Source organism: Aotus nancymaae, unplaced genomic scaffold (assembly GCF_030222135.1).
Source record: "Aotus nancymaae isolate 86718 unplaced genomic scaffold, 86718_ANA_hifiasm-v0.15.2.pri h1tg000021l, whole genome shotgun sequence".
Classification (NCBI taxonomy): Eukaryota; Metazoa; Chordata; class Mammalia; order Primates; family Aotidae; genus Aotus; species Aotus nancymaae.
In genome coordinates this window covers 13,578,057-13,591,533 of record NW_026988433.1, presented here as the reverse complement: position 1 = coordinate 13,591,533, position 13,477 = coordinate 13,578,057, and the positions used below count along the sequence as shown (strand labels likewise).

At 42.4% G+C, this 13,477-nt stretch overlaps 1 protein-coding gene and 1 long non-coding RNA gene across 3 annotated transcripts in view; one reads left to right on the top strand and one right to left on the bottom strand.

The window, feature by feature from the left end:
* LOC110569265 (uncharacterized) overlaps nucleotides 1-13,477 on the bottom strand; it is a 290,201-nt gene that overhangs the window by 118,760 nt on the left and 157,964 nt on the right. The window lies entirely within an intron of this gene.
* CCDC60 (coiled-coil domain containing 60) overlaps nucleotides 1-13,477 on the top strand; it is a 210,735-nt gene that overhangs the window by 170,281 nt on the left and 26,977 nt on the right. Inside the window, exon 7 of the mRNA XM_021675492.2 lies at nucleotides 2,537-2,771. Coding sequence (XP_021531167.2) covers nucleotides 2,537-2,771 — 235 coding nt within the window. The remainder of the gene's footprint in view (nucleotides 1-2,536; nucleotides 2,772-13,477) is intronic.

Below are 13,477 nucleotides of genomic sequence, written 5' to 3'. Positions count from 1 at the left end.
TCTAGAGTCAGGAATTCATATTGTTCTAGATCAAATGGAAAGAGACACCTTCAACATGTTTCATCCCTGAGCTCTGACATCATCTCTCCTCACAGTGACAGAGCAGAGGGGCCTTCTGTCAGTCTGTCAACTCTTGTCCTGTAGCATCAGGACAATGGGAGCAATGTACCAAGCTCCTAATTTATCAAAGGACAGGACAGGCCTGCTTTGGGCGCTTGGCTTTTCTTGATCAGTCATTTTGTAACTTGCATGGCCTCTGGAAGATCTGGTTAAATCCAATTCTCCAGTCTATCATACTCTAGAGCATTCTGTCATTTGTATAGAATTTCACTGAAGATTTGAGAGTGATGAGGCAGGCACAGGGAGAGATCACATCTTTTTGGGGTTGTGTTTGTTTGGCTGGTTTTTGGTGTTTTTGTTTTGTTTTGTTTTGTTTTGTTTCTGGAGAGATGGATTCTCGCTCTGTTGCCCAGGCTGGAGTGCAATGGTATGCTCTCGGCTCACTGCAACCTCCGCCTCCTGGATTCAAACAATTCTACCTCAGCCTCCTGAGTAGCTGGGACTACATGCACCCACCACCACGCCCAGCTAATTTCTTTTGTATTTTAGTAGAGATGGGGTTTCACTGTGTTGCCCAGGCTGGTCTCAAACTCCTGAGCTCAGGCAGTCTGCCCACCTCAGCCTCCCAAAATGCTAGGATTACAGGTGTGAGCCACCACGCCCAGCTGAGATCACATCTTAAGACCCACACCTCTCCCTTCTCTTCCCCAACCTTCTCCTTCCCCTGTGCAACCAAGAAATCCTCCTCTCTTCTAGTGCAAGAAGGTTCTACCCATAATCAGGACCCTACAAGGTAGCCATTCAAAATATTGCTTCTGATCACATACAGTGGACTCCCTGAAATGAATTCTGCTGAATACAATTCTCTCCACCTTGTGCAATGCATATTAAATCTTGGTGTGGTCTTCAGTGCTGTCTCTTCTCCCTGTCTCCTTTGCCAGGGTATCAAATGCTATGAGTTTCATCTAAAGAAGACACCAGTCTACCCATCAAGAGCTTCTATTTTAAATGTGCTCAAATAAAATTAGTACTATTAAGTGAATATAAACTATAGCCCATTCTGTGTTGAGCTCTTTCTCTAGAGAAGCTGAGGGCCCATTTCCCCCTGTGTAAACCCGGCACTTTAAATATCATAAGGAATCATTAGCATGGGATGAAGGACATTTTCAATGCCACTGGAAAAAAAAAAAACCTTTTGAAGTATTTTGAAGCCAAGCATAGTAATGAGCTTTGGCATTAGCCTGACTTGGGTCTGGATTCTGGTTCTGCTATTTTCTTGCTGTGACCTTGAGGAGGTTAGGAAGCCTCTATGAAATTTGGATCATGAGTTACATGAGGACATAACTCCAAACAGTGTATTCTGAAGTGACACCAATCTTGCAGGAAGGTACACACACACACACACACACACACACACACAGTATGTGTGTATTCTCTCTTACTCCTTTCCTTCCAAAAACCCACAGGACTTTCCCTATGTACCTCTCAATCCCTTCCAGAACTTCTCATCCAATTCTCCTAGTCCACGTAATCATGGCTCTTCCCCCAAGAATGCCACTGCGCCAGACAAATCTGCTTCCTCCCACTTCACTTCCTAAATGTCAGGCCTAGAATTTTCCCTATCCTGTGTTCTTTAGAAAACGTTCGTGATTACAAATGATTATTTGAGGCCCAGGTGTCAACTGGGAGACTGGGAAGTTTATATATGCAATTTGGAGCCAAAACCAAGATATGGCTAAAAATTAGACCAATTGTCATACAAAGGTTGAAAATCAACTCCAATAGTTATTACAAAAGAAAAGTGCTGGAAACTATCATTCTCAGCAAACTGACACAAGAACAGAAAACCAAACACCACATGTTCTCACTCATAAGTGGGTATTGAACAATGAGAACACATGGACACCGGAAGGGGAACATCGCACACTGGGGCCTGTTAGGGGGGTGGGGGCTAGGGGAGGGACAGCAGGTGATGGGGCCATAGGGGAGGGACAGCATTAGGGGAGATATCTAATGTAGATGATGGGGTGATGGATGCAGCAAACCACCATGGCACATGTATACCTATGTAACAAACTTGCACATTCTGCACATACACCCAGAACTTAAAATGTAATTAAAAACACACACACACACACATGTTCTGGGCCTTGACAATATCATGGAAAACACGTTTGGCTTCCTATGGTGATTTCTTGGGCAACTATGTGCTCATTCAATAGAATACACTCTGTCACATTTGCTTCAAATAATATACATTTTTCAATTATCTCGATTTGTGACAAAAGATCACTCCAGATCCAGAATATGTCTCATGGTGCTTGGAAAGAGCCAGAAGGAATTCACAGTTAGACCCAGGCTTTGCTTTTGTCTGCTGTCCCTCCCTACCTCCCTCCTTCCCTCCTTTTCTTTCTGTCTTTCTTCCACCTTTTTCCCCCCTCCTTCCTCAAACCTCTCTTTCTTCTCTTTCCTTTAGACCAAGAAATTCAAAACTCCTGCGATGCGAGTCACCAGCCGAAAACCAAGCCGGCGAGGCTCCACGCTCAGTCTGAGTCGGACCAGTGGGGGGTCCTCTCCCCAGAGCAGCATGGTCTCTGTGAACCCTGGCTCAGAGGAGCCCCCGAATGTGAACACCCAGGTGACCAGCAGCAAGGACATTGAGGACAATGAGTCATCTTCAACCAAGCCAGATGAAGAAGCTCTGCATATAAGTAAGTCCTACCTGAGATCTGACTCATCCACCCTGACCCTTTGCCTTTAAGCCAGACATCAAGAAACCCTTCTGCCTCAAGTCCACCGCCACTCATTTAAAGGTGGCATAGGATCCCCCATCTTTGTTCAATTTCCTTGGAGCTCTTTGTTTTTCCCAGTGGAGATCAGAAATATACTCTATAACTTGCACTGCCCTGAGTCATTTCTCCTAGGGAGACAGCCTGTAGTCACCAACCACCCTTTTTTAATTTTAAAAATATTTTTATTTAGGCCAGGCATGGTGGCTCATGTCTGTAATCCCAGCACTTTGGGAGGCTGAGGCAGGCAGATCATTGGAGGTCAGGAGTTGAGACCAGCCTGGCCAACACCGTGAAACCCCGTCTCTACTGAAAATACAAAAATTAGCTGCATGTGGTGGCGCATGCCTGTAATCCCAGCTACTTGGGAGGCTGAGGCAGGAGAATCTCTTGAACCTGGTGAGTGGAGGTTGCAGTGAGCTGAGATCGTGCCACTGCACTCCAGCTGGGGCCACAGAGAGAGACTCAAAAAAATATTTTTTTTTTATTTAGCCCAATTTATACTGAACATCATCAATTCAATGTGTAAAAACTATTAATGAGATATTTTATATCCTCTTTTATACTAAGTCTTTGAAATTTGGTGTCTACTTTGTTAAACATTTACATACCATAAAAATAGCTTATTTTAAATGTGCAATTCAGTGATTTTTAGTAAACTTAGAGTTATGTAATTATCATCACAATCCAATTTCAGAACATTTCCATCCACTCAAAAGAAAATCATGTGCCCTTCTTACCCAGAACCCCCAGGTAACCACAAACCTGCTTTCTGTCCCTGCTGATTTGTCTTTTCTGAACATTTTATAAATGGAAGTTGTATCACTCTGTGATCTTCACCCTGAGAAAGCCTTTTCAGTGGCTCAAAATTTGAGGGAAACAAGTCCTTTAGAAAAAAACCCAATTAGGCCAGGCATGGTGGCTTACGTCTGTAATCCCAGAACTTTGGGAGGTGGAGGTGGGCAGATCACTTGAGCTCAGGAGTATGAGATCAGCTTGGGCAATGTGTTGAAACCCCATCTCTCCAAAAACCAAAACAAAAAAGAAATGTTTTTTTAAACCTCAAAATTAGCCAGGCACGGAGGCATGTGCCTGTGGTTCCAGCTACTCAGGAAACTGAGGTGGGAGGATCACTTGAGCCTAGGAGGTAGAGGCTGCCATGAACTGTGATTTGCTACTTTACTCTAGCCTGGGCAACAGTACAAGACCTTGTCTCAAAAAGAGAAAAGAAAAGAAGAGAAGAAGAGAAGGGAAAGGGAGGGGAGGGGAGGGAGAGGGGAGGGGGAGGGGAGGAAAAGAAGGAAAATTCACTGAAATCTATGAGCCTTCAAAAATTCAAACACACACATATACACAATTTTGCACAATATTTTGGGTGGAGTGCTGTGGACCTCAACTAGAGAGAATCATGGATTCTATCTAGTTTATACGACTTATGGATTCCATAAGTCATATAAAAAATTCATTTTCAGAACTTTCTGGCTTGAGCTTGTATAGTAAAAGGAGATAGGAAAAGCAAGAGAAGGATCCAGAAGAATTCATACAGAAAGATGGAGAAGGTAGAAAGAAGAGAGCTTAAGACAAGAACGGCCCACCACAGCATTCTTGACTCTGATGCATGGGACATCTTTCTGCTCTCTCCTCATCTGCGGTGTCCCCTCAGTGGTGTCCAGCTGAACCTCCCTGTTTGGCCAGTGTTCTCTCTCACACTGTCTGGAATGCCTGGGCAGCCGAGACTGAGCTGAGTGACAAGGATTGGGTGTAGCATAGATTCAAGGAGGCGAAAAAGGAGGTCAAGGCAGACCAAGAATCTGTGTGAGGCCCTGATGGTTAAAGATGGAAGTGAGCAGAAGTACAAAAGTTAATTAAACTCCAGAGTTCCTGTACAGCAAAAGAAACAATCATTAGAGTGAACCGGCAACCAACAGAATGGGAAAAAATGTTTGCAATCTACCCATCTGACAAAGGGCTAATATCCAGAATCTACAAAGAGCTAAAACAGATTTACAAGAAAAAAAACAAACAACTCCATCCAAAAGTGGGAGAAGGATATGAACAGACACTTTTCAAAAGAAGACATCTGTGAGGCCAACAAACATATGAAAAAATGCTCATCATCACTGATTATTAGAGAAATGCAAATCAAAACCACATTGAGATACCACCTCACCCCAGTTAGAATGGTGATCATTAAAAAATCTGGAGACAACAGATGCTGGAGAGGATGTGGAGAAATAGGAACACTTTTTCACTGTTGGTAGGAGTGTAAACTAGTTCAACCATTGTGGAAGACAGTGTAGCGCTTTCTCAAGGATCTAGAAATAGAAATTCCATTTGACCCAGCAATCCTATTACTGAGTATATACCCAAAGGATTATAAATCATTCTATGATAAAGACACATGTACACGTATGTTCATAGCAGCACTGTTTACAATAGCAAAGACCTGGAACCAACCCAAATGCCAATCAACAATAGACTGGACAAGGAAAATGTGGCACATGTACACCATGGAATACTACACAGCCATAAAAAAGGTGAGTTCATATCCTTTGTAGGGACATGGATGAATCTGGAAGCCATCATTCTCAGAAAACTGACACAAGAACAGAAAATCAAACACCGCATGTTCTCACTCACAGGCGAGTGTTGAACAATGAGAACACATGGACACAGGGAGGGGAGCAACACACACTGGGGTGTGATGGGTGGTCAGGGTTCAAAGTAATGACTGCCAGTGAGAAAAGTCCCGAACACCCCTGCTTGTCAACAGGGGACTGGGAAAGTTTCCAAGACCCAAAAGGCTACTTTCTGAACAGAGGAAGTATTATCTGAGATGGGAAGAAACTAAGATAGACCATCAGCAGTTAAGTGATTCTTATAGATTTCTTTCTTTTTTTAAATTTTTTAGAGACAGGGTCTCACTCTGTTGCCCAGGCTGGAATGCAGTGGCACGATCATGGCTCACTGCAGCCTCAAACTCCTGGGCTCAAACAACCTTACCATCTCAGCTTCCTGGCTACTTATGGATTTCTTGAATCTTCTTTCATTTAACACATACTTACTGAGCACCAACTGTGTGCCCAAAACAGTTATTTGAGTACCTGCCCTTCCCAAGCTTACATTTTAGAAAAGACAAATGATAAATAAGAAATCCATAGGCTGGGTGCAGTGTCTCATGCCTGTAATTCCAGTAGTTGGGGAGGCCGAGGCGTGAGGATGGCTTGAGGCCAGGAATTTGAGACCAGCCTGGGCAACATAGTGAGACCCCATCTCTACAAAAAATTTTCTAAAAATTAGCCATTGATGGTGGCACATGCCCATAGTCCTAGCTACATGGGAGGCTGAAATAGGAGTATCACTTGAGTCCAGGATTTCAAGATTGCAGCCAACTATGATTGTGCCACTCACTCCAGCCTGGGCAACAGAGTAAGACCTTGTCTCTAAAAATAAACAAAATGAAAAAGAAAGTTGTAACTAGCAAGGCAATTGCATATAATATGTGCTCAGAAGAGAACAAAACAGGATGCTGGGATAGAGAGAATGTTAGTGGGCGTGGAGCTAAATTAGCAAGGGCGATCAAGGAAAGCCTCTCTCAGGTCTGATGTTTGAATTGACAACTGAAGACCTCAAGCTGGGGAGGGAGGCAGAGGCCAGAGCACGCAGGACCTTTGCAGAGCAAGTAAGACTTCCGAATTACTCCAGGTGCAAGAGGAAGTATCTGGAAAGTTTTCAGTACAGGAGGGTCTAGACATGGTTTGCTTTTCCAAGGTGTTTGTGTGATTATTAATGTTATATCCATGTCTTCTTTTTTTTTTTCAACTCTAAAAGCCTTGCTCTTAAATAAGAAGAGTAGAGAGATAGCCCAGCTTCAAGGTCCTGCCTCAGCCCCAGAGCTTGCACATGGTTCTCCCAGGGGCAAGCAGAACACTGGCACTGGTGGCAGAAGGGAGTAGCAGAGGAAGGAGACTTTGCAATGAGGGGAGGGGTAAATGGAGCATCTCTCTAGGCACCTGCAACACCATAGGCCTTTCCCCAGTGACCACCTTCCCCTCACATCCAACCACTTGCCTGCTCCAATCAGTGCTGTCTCCTAAAACTCCTTCAAACTCTACTTTCTTCATACCTATTGCTTTTGTCTTAGTTTAAAGATAGAGAGCTGGAGGCACATAAGGAGATCCTGACACTTATATTTTGTTTAGCATACACACACAAAAAATTGTGTTTTTTAAAAAGTAGCTGTGACTTTTTAAGATTAAGATATTTTGGGGGAGGCCAAGGTGGGTGGATCACCTGAGGTCAGGAGTTCGAGACCAGCCTGACCAACATGGAGAAACCCTGTCTCTACTAAAAATACAAAGTCAGCCGGGTGTTGTGGCGCATGCCTGTAATCCCAGCTACTAGGGAGGATGAGGCAGGAGGCAGAGGTTGCAGTGAGCCGAGATCACGCCATTGCACTCCAGCCTGGGTAATAAGACTGAAACTCTGCCTAAAAACAAAAAAGAGATCAAGATACTTAACCTAAAACTTCTGACTTTTTACAAACAAATCACTCTTAGCCAGTTATGGTGGCTCACAATTGTAATCCTAGCACTTCGAGAGGCCAAGGCAGGAGGATCACTTGAGGCCAAGAGCTCAAGACTAGCCTGGCCAACATAGCCAGACCCCACCTCTACAAATAAAATAAATCACTCCTTTTGGCAACAGTGGGCCTGCAATCCTGAACAACAACAATCAACTGGAGCTTGGCTCCTTTAGGTGGGGTTTGCATTCTCCAGTTTTCCACAGTCTTCATCACTCCCTATTGCCCCACTCATTGCTCCGGTTGGCTGAGTGTGTGACCATTATTATCACATTTGCCCCATTGTTTTCTTTAGAATGATGATGATTATAATGATGATGATGATTAAACTATAACTAAAACTTAAAAGTATTTTTGGGGCCAGGTGCCTGTAATCTCACCACTTTGGGAGGCCAAGGCAGGTGGATAACCTGAGGTTGGGAGTTTGAGACCAGCCTGACCAACATGGAGAAACCCTGTCTCTACTAAAAATACAAATTAGCCAGGCATGGTGGCACATGCCTGTAATCCCAGCTACTCGAGAGGCTGAGGCAGGAGAATCACTTGAATCTGGGAGGCAGAGGTTGTGGTGAGCCAAGATCACACCATTGCACTCCAGCCTGGGCAACAAGAGTGAAACTTGGTCTTAAAAAAAAAAATGTATTTTTGTATCAGCAACTTTACATGTACATTAACTCATTTAATCTTCACAAGAACTTCTTCATGCATATTCTGCTGATGAGAACATTGGGTCACAGAGAGGTTAAGTTATTTGCCCCAAGTCACACAGCTAGTAAGTGATAAAGGCAGAATTTGAACCCAGGCAATCTGGCCTTCAAATCAAGCTTGATTGCTCTGTTTTACCCAAGTATTCAGGAAAAAATAAAAGATGGACTAAGAGAACAATTTGATTTTTTTTTTACATCAACCTATGTCACTCATTTTTGGTACCTGGCCCCTGAAGGCCACCTGGGTTTGAGACCTCTGGTCTAGAGTCTCTTCATTTCTCACCTAGACAATAGCAACAGTCTCCTAACTAGTCTCCCAGCTTCTTGTCCTGCCTTTACTCACTTATTTTTCTGCATGTTGAGTCAGAAGGGACTTTCTAAATTAAAAATCTGATATAGTTCTCTCTATCTCACCATCTTTCAATGACTCTCCCTTTTCTCTAATACATTGCCTCTGATCTTGTCCTAGGCTGCCCAGGTCAACTCTTGCTAGCTCACACCTTAAGTGGGGCACAACAGCCTCATCAAAACACTTTCTTCTTTTTAAACAATGCACATTCTTGTATGACTTTCTCTACTTGAAATGCCTGTTCATCCTTGACCCTTCAGTCTGGTGGACTCCTGCTCAACCTTCACGACCCAGCTCAAATGTTCCCTCCTCTGTGGAACCTTCTCTGACTCACCCAGTTTCTTCTACTCTTGCCTCTTAGTAGTTAGTATTTGCTTTTATTGAATTATTAACTTTAACTTAAAATGCATCTCACTGTATCCAGTAGGAACTTCTTGTGGCTGAGTACAGAGACCTAAAAAAACAGTGACTTAAAAAAAGATAAAAGTTTATTTTTTATACAGATTAAAGATCAGTCCAGGGCTGGTAAGGTGGTTTCAATAGATCATCAGCGATCCTACTTCCTTCTCTTTCTTCTGTGCCATCCTTAACATCACTTCACAATCCACCATGGCTGCCAGAACTCCAGCCATCACACCCACATTCTAGGTTGTAAGAAAAAGGAAGTAAGCAAAGTACAAAAGTGTCCATTCCCAGCTGCAGTTAAGCAATCTTCTCAGGAGCTCCATACTACACTTCTACTAAAATCTCATTGCCAAGAACTTAGTCGCAGGGTCATGCTCAGCTACAAAGGATGTTGAAAAAATAAGCTAGCAAATGCTTCCCCTTATATGCATAGAAAGAATCACAGTTCAATTACTAAGAAAGAAGACAAAAAGGAACGTGAGCTCCCTGCATGTGTGCAACAATAACATCTTATTTACCTTCACCCTAGCACACAGTAGGGACATAAAAATGGCTGAAAAAAATGAATTATCCCCTGGGAGGAAAAGTTTGCTACTTTAGCCTCCCAAATCTTTTCCTCCATTTATACCTTAACCTCCATCCCATTTGTCACAGCATTGATAAAAGTAGATTAATTCTCAGCCTCTCTTGCCTTCTAAAACCTCCTCAAATTGATTCTGAATTCATGAGTCCTATTCTGAAAGACACACTATTTGACCAAGATCTAATTTCCAAGGCTTCTGCATAATAAGGTCTTTGTGGATGCAAATCACTGGAGACAGCAGGTTGTGGCCTCTCCATGGAATGATTCCCTCCCCAAATCAATGGCAGAGAGATTCTCAAGAAACAAAAGCCCAGGCTGTTCCTCCTGCCAGTCTTGAAGCTCTGAGTCTTGGAACTATTAGAGGAGAAACTCACTTAAACAGCATCTCAAAATATGGGTCCTATACCATCTCGTGTTTCCCTTCAAACCAGCCCCATACAACAAAAAGACGTCCTCTATCCCCTCTCCTCCAAAAGAAGAAATGGATTTAGGCATTCAAGGATGAGATTCTTAGACAGGCTGGGCATGGAAGATGGAGAAAGGAAGTCAGGATTTTTTCTCTGGGTATATAATTTGTCATTTGGGGCCTTAGAAGGGCTTCTTGATGTGCCAGGTCACTGTGGCCATTTGCTGATATCCATATCCACCCACCCTTGGGCTAGTTTGCTTATGAGTTGGGGGCAGGAGGGGTGGAGCAGTCAGATGTTGCTGCTTGGTTCCAAAGAGAAGAGAAGAAACTAGGAGAACCAATCACAGCTCCCTTGCTAATAGGCTTCTGGACACACTCCAAGGATTCTGGGATGTGTGGCTCTAGGGAAGGTGGGCATGACAAGACGAAAATAAAGGTCAAGTTCAGGTTAAATGGAATCATGCCCACAGATTGAGAGCTGAAGTAGAAAATGGCTTAATGCTGACATTTATCACAGCCTGGATGGCTCCAAAGTCACTAAGGAAAGGCATTCTTTCCCTAGCATCTAGTGATTGCATTAATATACAAAGCTGGACACAAATGGTCTTGGGAAGCACTGGGCTTCAGGCCTACCTTCCAGTATGGCTTTTGAGACCTGAGCTTGAGCCAACTGCAGGTACCCATTAAGGAATGAGGTGTCTGCACTGGCATTGTCATCGTTCATTGCTATCCAAATCTAACTCATAGTCTCAAATCCTTCCCTCTATTTCCTCTCTAGTTGTTCACTTATTCATTCTGTAACTGTTGACTGAGACTCCATGTGCTAAGCATGCTGCCAGGTGCTATCAATAAAAAGACAAATAAAATGTGGCCCCTGACATCAAGGAACTCACAGACTAGAGGAAAGACCTGCAAGTGAACAGGCAATGACCATCATATGAAATCAATGCTCTGATGGGGGCTGGAAGGACAATTTGCTACAGGAGTCCACAGGTGGGCACCCTACCAGGTGCAGTGGATGGAGATGGGAAGAGAGCATTCTTCCAGTATCCCAGAGGAGGAAGGAAAATGTGATAGGTCTATCAAAAGTGCATTAAACCAACATCAGCCACTCTACTCTCTGTTCTGAGATGGTGCAAGCCACCAGTATTTCCCATAAAGATAGAAAATAAAAATCAAAAATTATTTTTACCCAGTGGAGACAGCCATCTAGCGTATTTGTTCATTGTGAGATGCAATCCGGTTGCACCACTAAGAATATGTGTTTAAGGCTCTCTCTTCGGTTGCTCAAGTTCCAGTAGTTGGCTATTGAAGTTTTCTTCTTAGTTCCTGGAATTTAAAAGCCATCTCAAAAGTCTCCTCTCTTTTCTTTCTTGATATATCTCTGATCTCCAATCGCTCTCTGTCTGTGTATTTCCTCCTCTTCTCACTCCAAGTGACTTCTTCTCTCTTCTTGTTCATAAAGCTGGGGAGAAATTGTGGAGTATTCACAGTCATCAAGAGACAACCTCACACTGTGATATTTCAGCACCGTGGACAGCTACAAACATTCCGGAAAAAGTGGCCCAAAGCTCACGGTTTTGTATCAAAGTGGATTCCATGCTAGGGAGTGGAAAGAATCAAGGAAAGTATCCAGCGATTTGCAAATATGTAACCACATAGGATAGGACCATTCAATTCCACTCTCCCACTTTTCTTGAGGACGGTAACTTATTCCGTCTCCATTTCATTTCCCAACTTTTTGGAGTGTCAGTGTGTTCATTTCCTACAGTCGCTGTAAAATTTCTGATGACAGAAACTTATTGTCTCACAGTTCTGGATACTAAACATCCAAAATCAACGTGTCCATAGGGCCATGCATCTTCTGAAATCCATAGGAGAGAATTCTTCCTTGACTTTTCTTGTGGGTGCTGCCAATCCTTGGCATTCCTTGGTTTATAAATACATCACTTGAATCTATAGCCCCTGACATCACATCTTTTCCCTGTGTGTCATTCTCTCCTACTTATAAGGACACTAGTCATTGGATAGAGAGTTCATCCTGCTCCAGTATGACCTTACCTTTACATGACTACAATCACCTGTCACATAACAATGTTTCGGTCAACAATGGACCACATATAAGACAGTGGTCCCATAAGATTAGAGTGAAGCTGAAAAATTCCTATTGCCTAATATATCTTAGCCATCATGATATCATAGCACACTATGTTACTCACAGGTCTGTGATGATGCTGGTGTCAATAAACTTACTGCATTTTATACTGCATATAAAAGTATAACACAATTATGTACAGTACATAGTACTGTACTTGATGATGATAAAATGACTATGTTACTGGTTTATATATGTACTATACTTTATTTTCTATTGTGATTTTAGAGTGTATTCCTTCTACTTGTGAAAAGAAAGTGAATTGTAAAACAGCCCTAGGTAGGTCCTTCAGGAGATATTCCAGAAGAAGGCATTGCTGGGAGATGATAGTTCCATGTGTGTTACTGCCTTTGAAGAACCTCAGGGGAAAAGATATGCAGATGAAAGACTGTGATATTGATAATCCTGACCCTGTGTTGGCCTAGGCTTATGTGTGTGTTTGTGGCTTAGTTTTTTTGTTTTTTGTTTTTTATTTTTTGTTTTGAGACAGTTTCATTCTTGTTGCCCAAGTTGGAGTGCAGTGGCTCAATCTCAGTTCACTGCAACCTCCACCTCCCAGGTTCAGGTAATTCTCCTGCCTCAGCCTCCTCCCAAGTAGCTGGGATTACAGGCACCTGCCACCGTGCCTAGCTTTTTTTTTTTTTTTTTTTTTTTTTTTGTATTTTTAATAGAGACAGGGTTTCACCATGTTGGCCAGGCTGATCTCAAACTCCTGACCTCAGATGATCCACCTGCCTCAGCCTCCCAAAGTGCTGGGATTACAAGCATGAGCCACCATACCTGGCCTTAGTTTTTAACAAAAATAATTTAAAAGCAAAAAAATTTTTAAAATAGAAAAAAGCTTACAGAATAAGGATATTAAAAAAGAAAACGTTTTTTACAGATATAGAATGTGTTTGTGTTTTATGCTGTGTTATTACAAAAGAGTCACGAAGCTTAAAAAGTGTAAAGCTTATAAAGTAAAAAAGTTACAGTAAGTTAAGTTTAATTCATTATTGAAGAAGGAAAAATATTTTTAGTAAGTTTAGTGTAGCCTAAGTGTACGTGTTTATAAAGTCCACAGTAATGTCCTAGGCCTTCATATTTACTAACCACTCAACTCACTGACACCTAGTGAAAATTCCATTTATGATAAGTACCCTATATAGGTGTATTTTTTAATCTCTTATACTACATTTTGGCTGTACCTTTTCTATGTTATGCCTAGATACACAAATACTTAACATTGTTTTATAATTGCCTACAGTATTCAGTATAGTAACATGCTGTGCAGTTTGTGACCTGAGAGCAATAAGCTGTATATACCACATAGCCCACGTGTAGAGTAAGCTATGCCACCTAGGTTTATGTGAGTGCACTCTATGATGTTTGCACAATGACAAAATCACCTAATGATGCATTGCTCAAGATGTGTCTCCATTGTTAAATGACACAACTA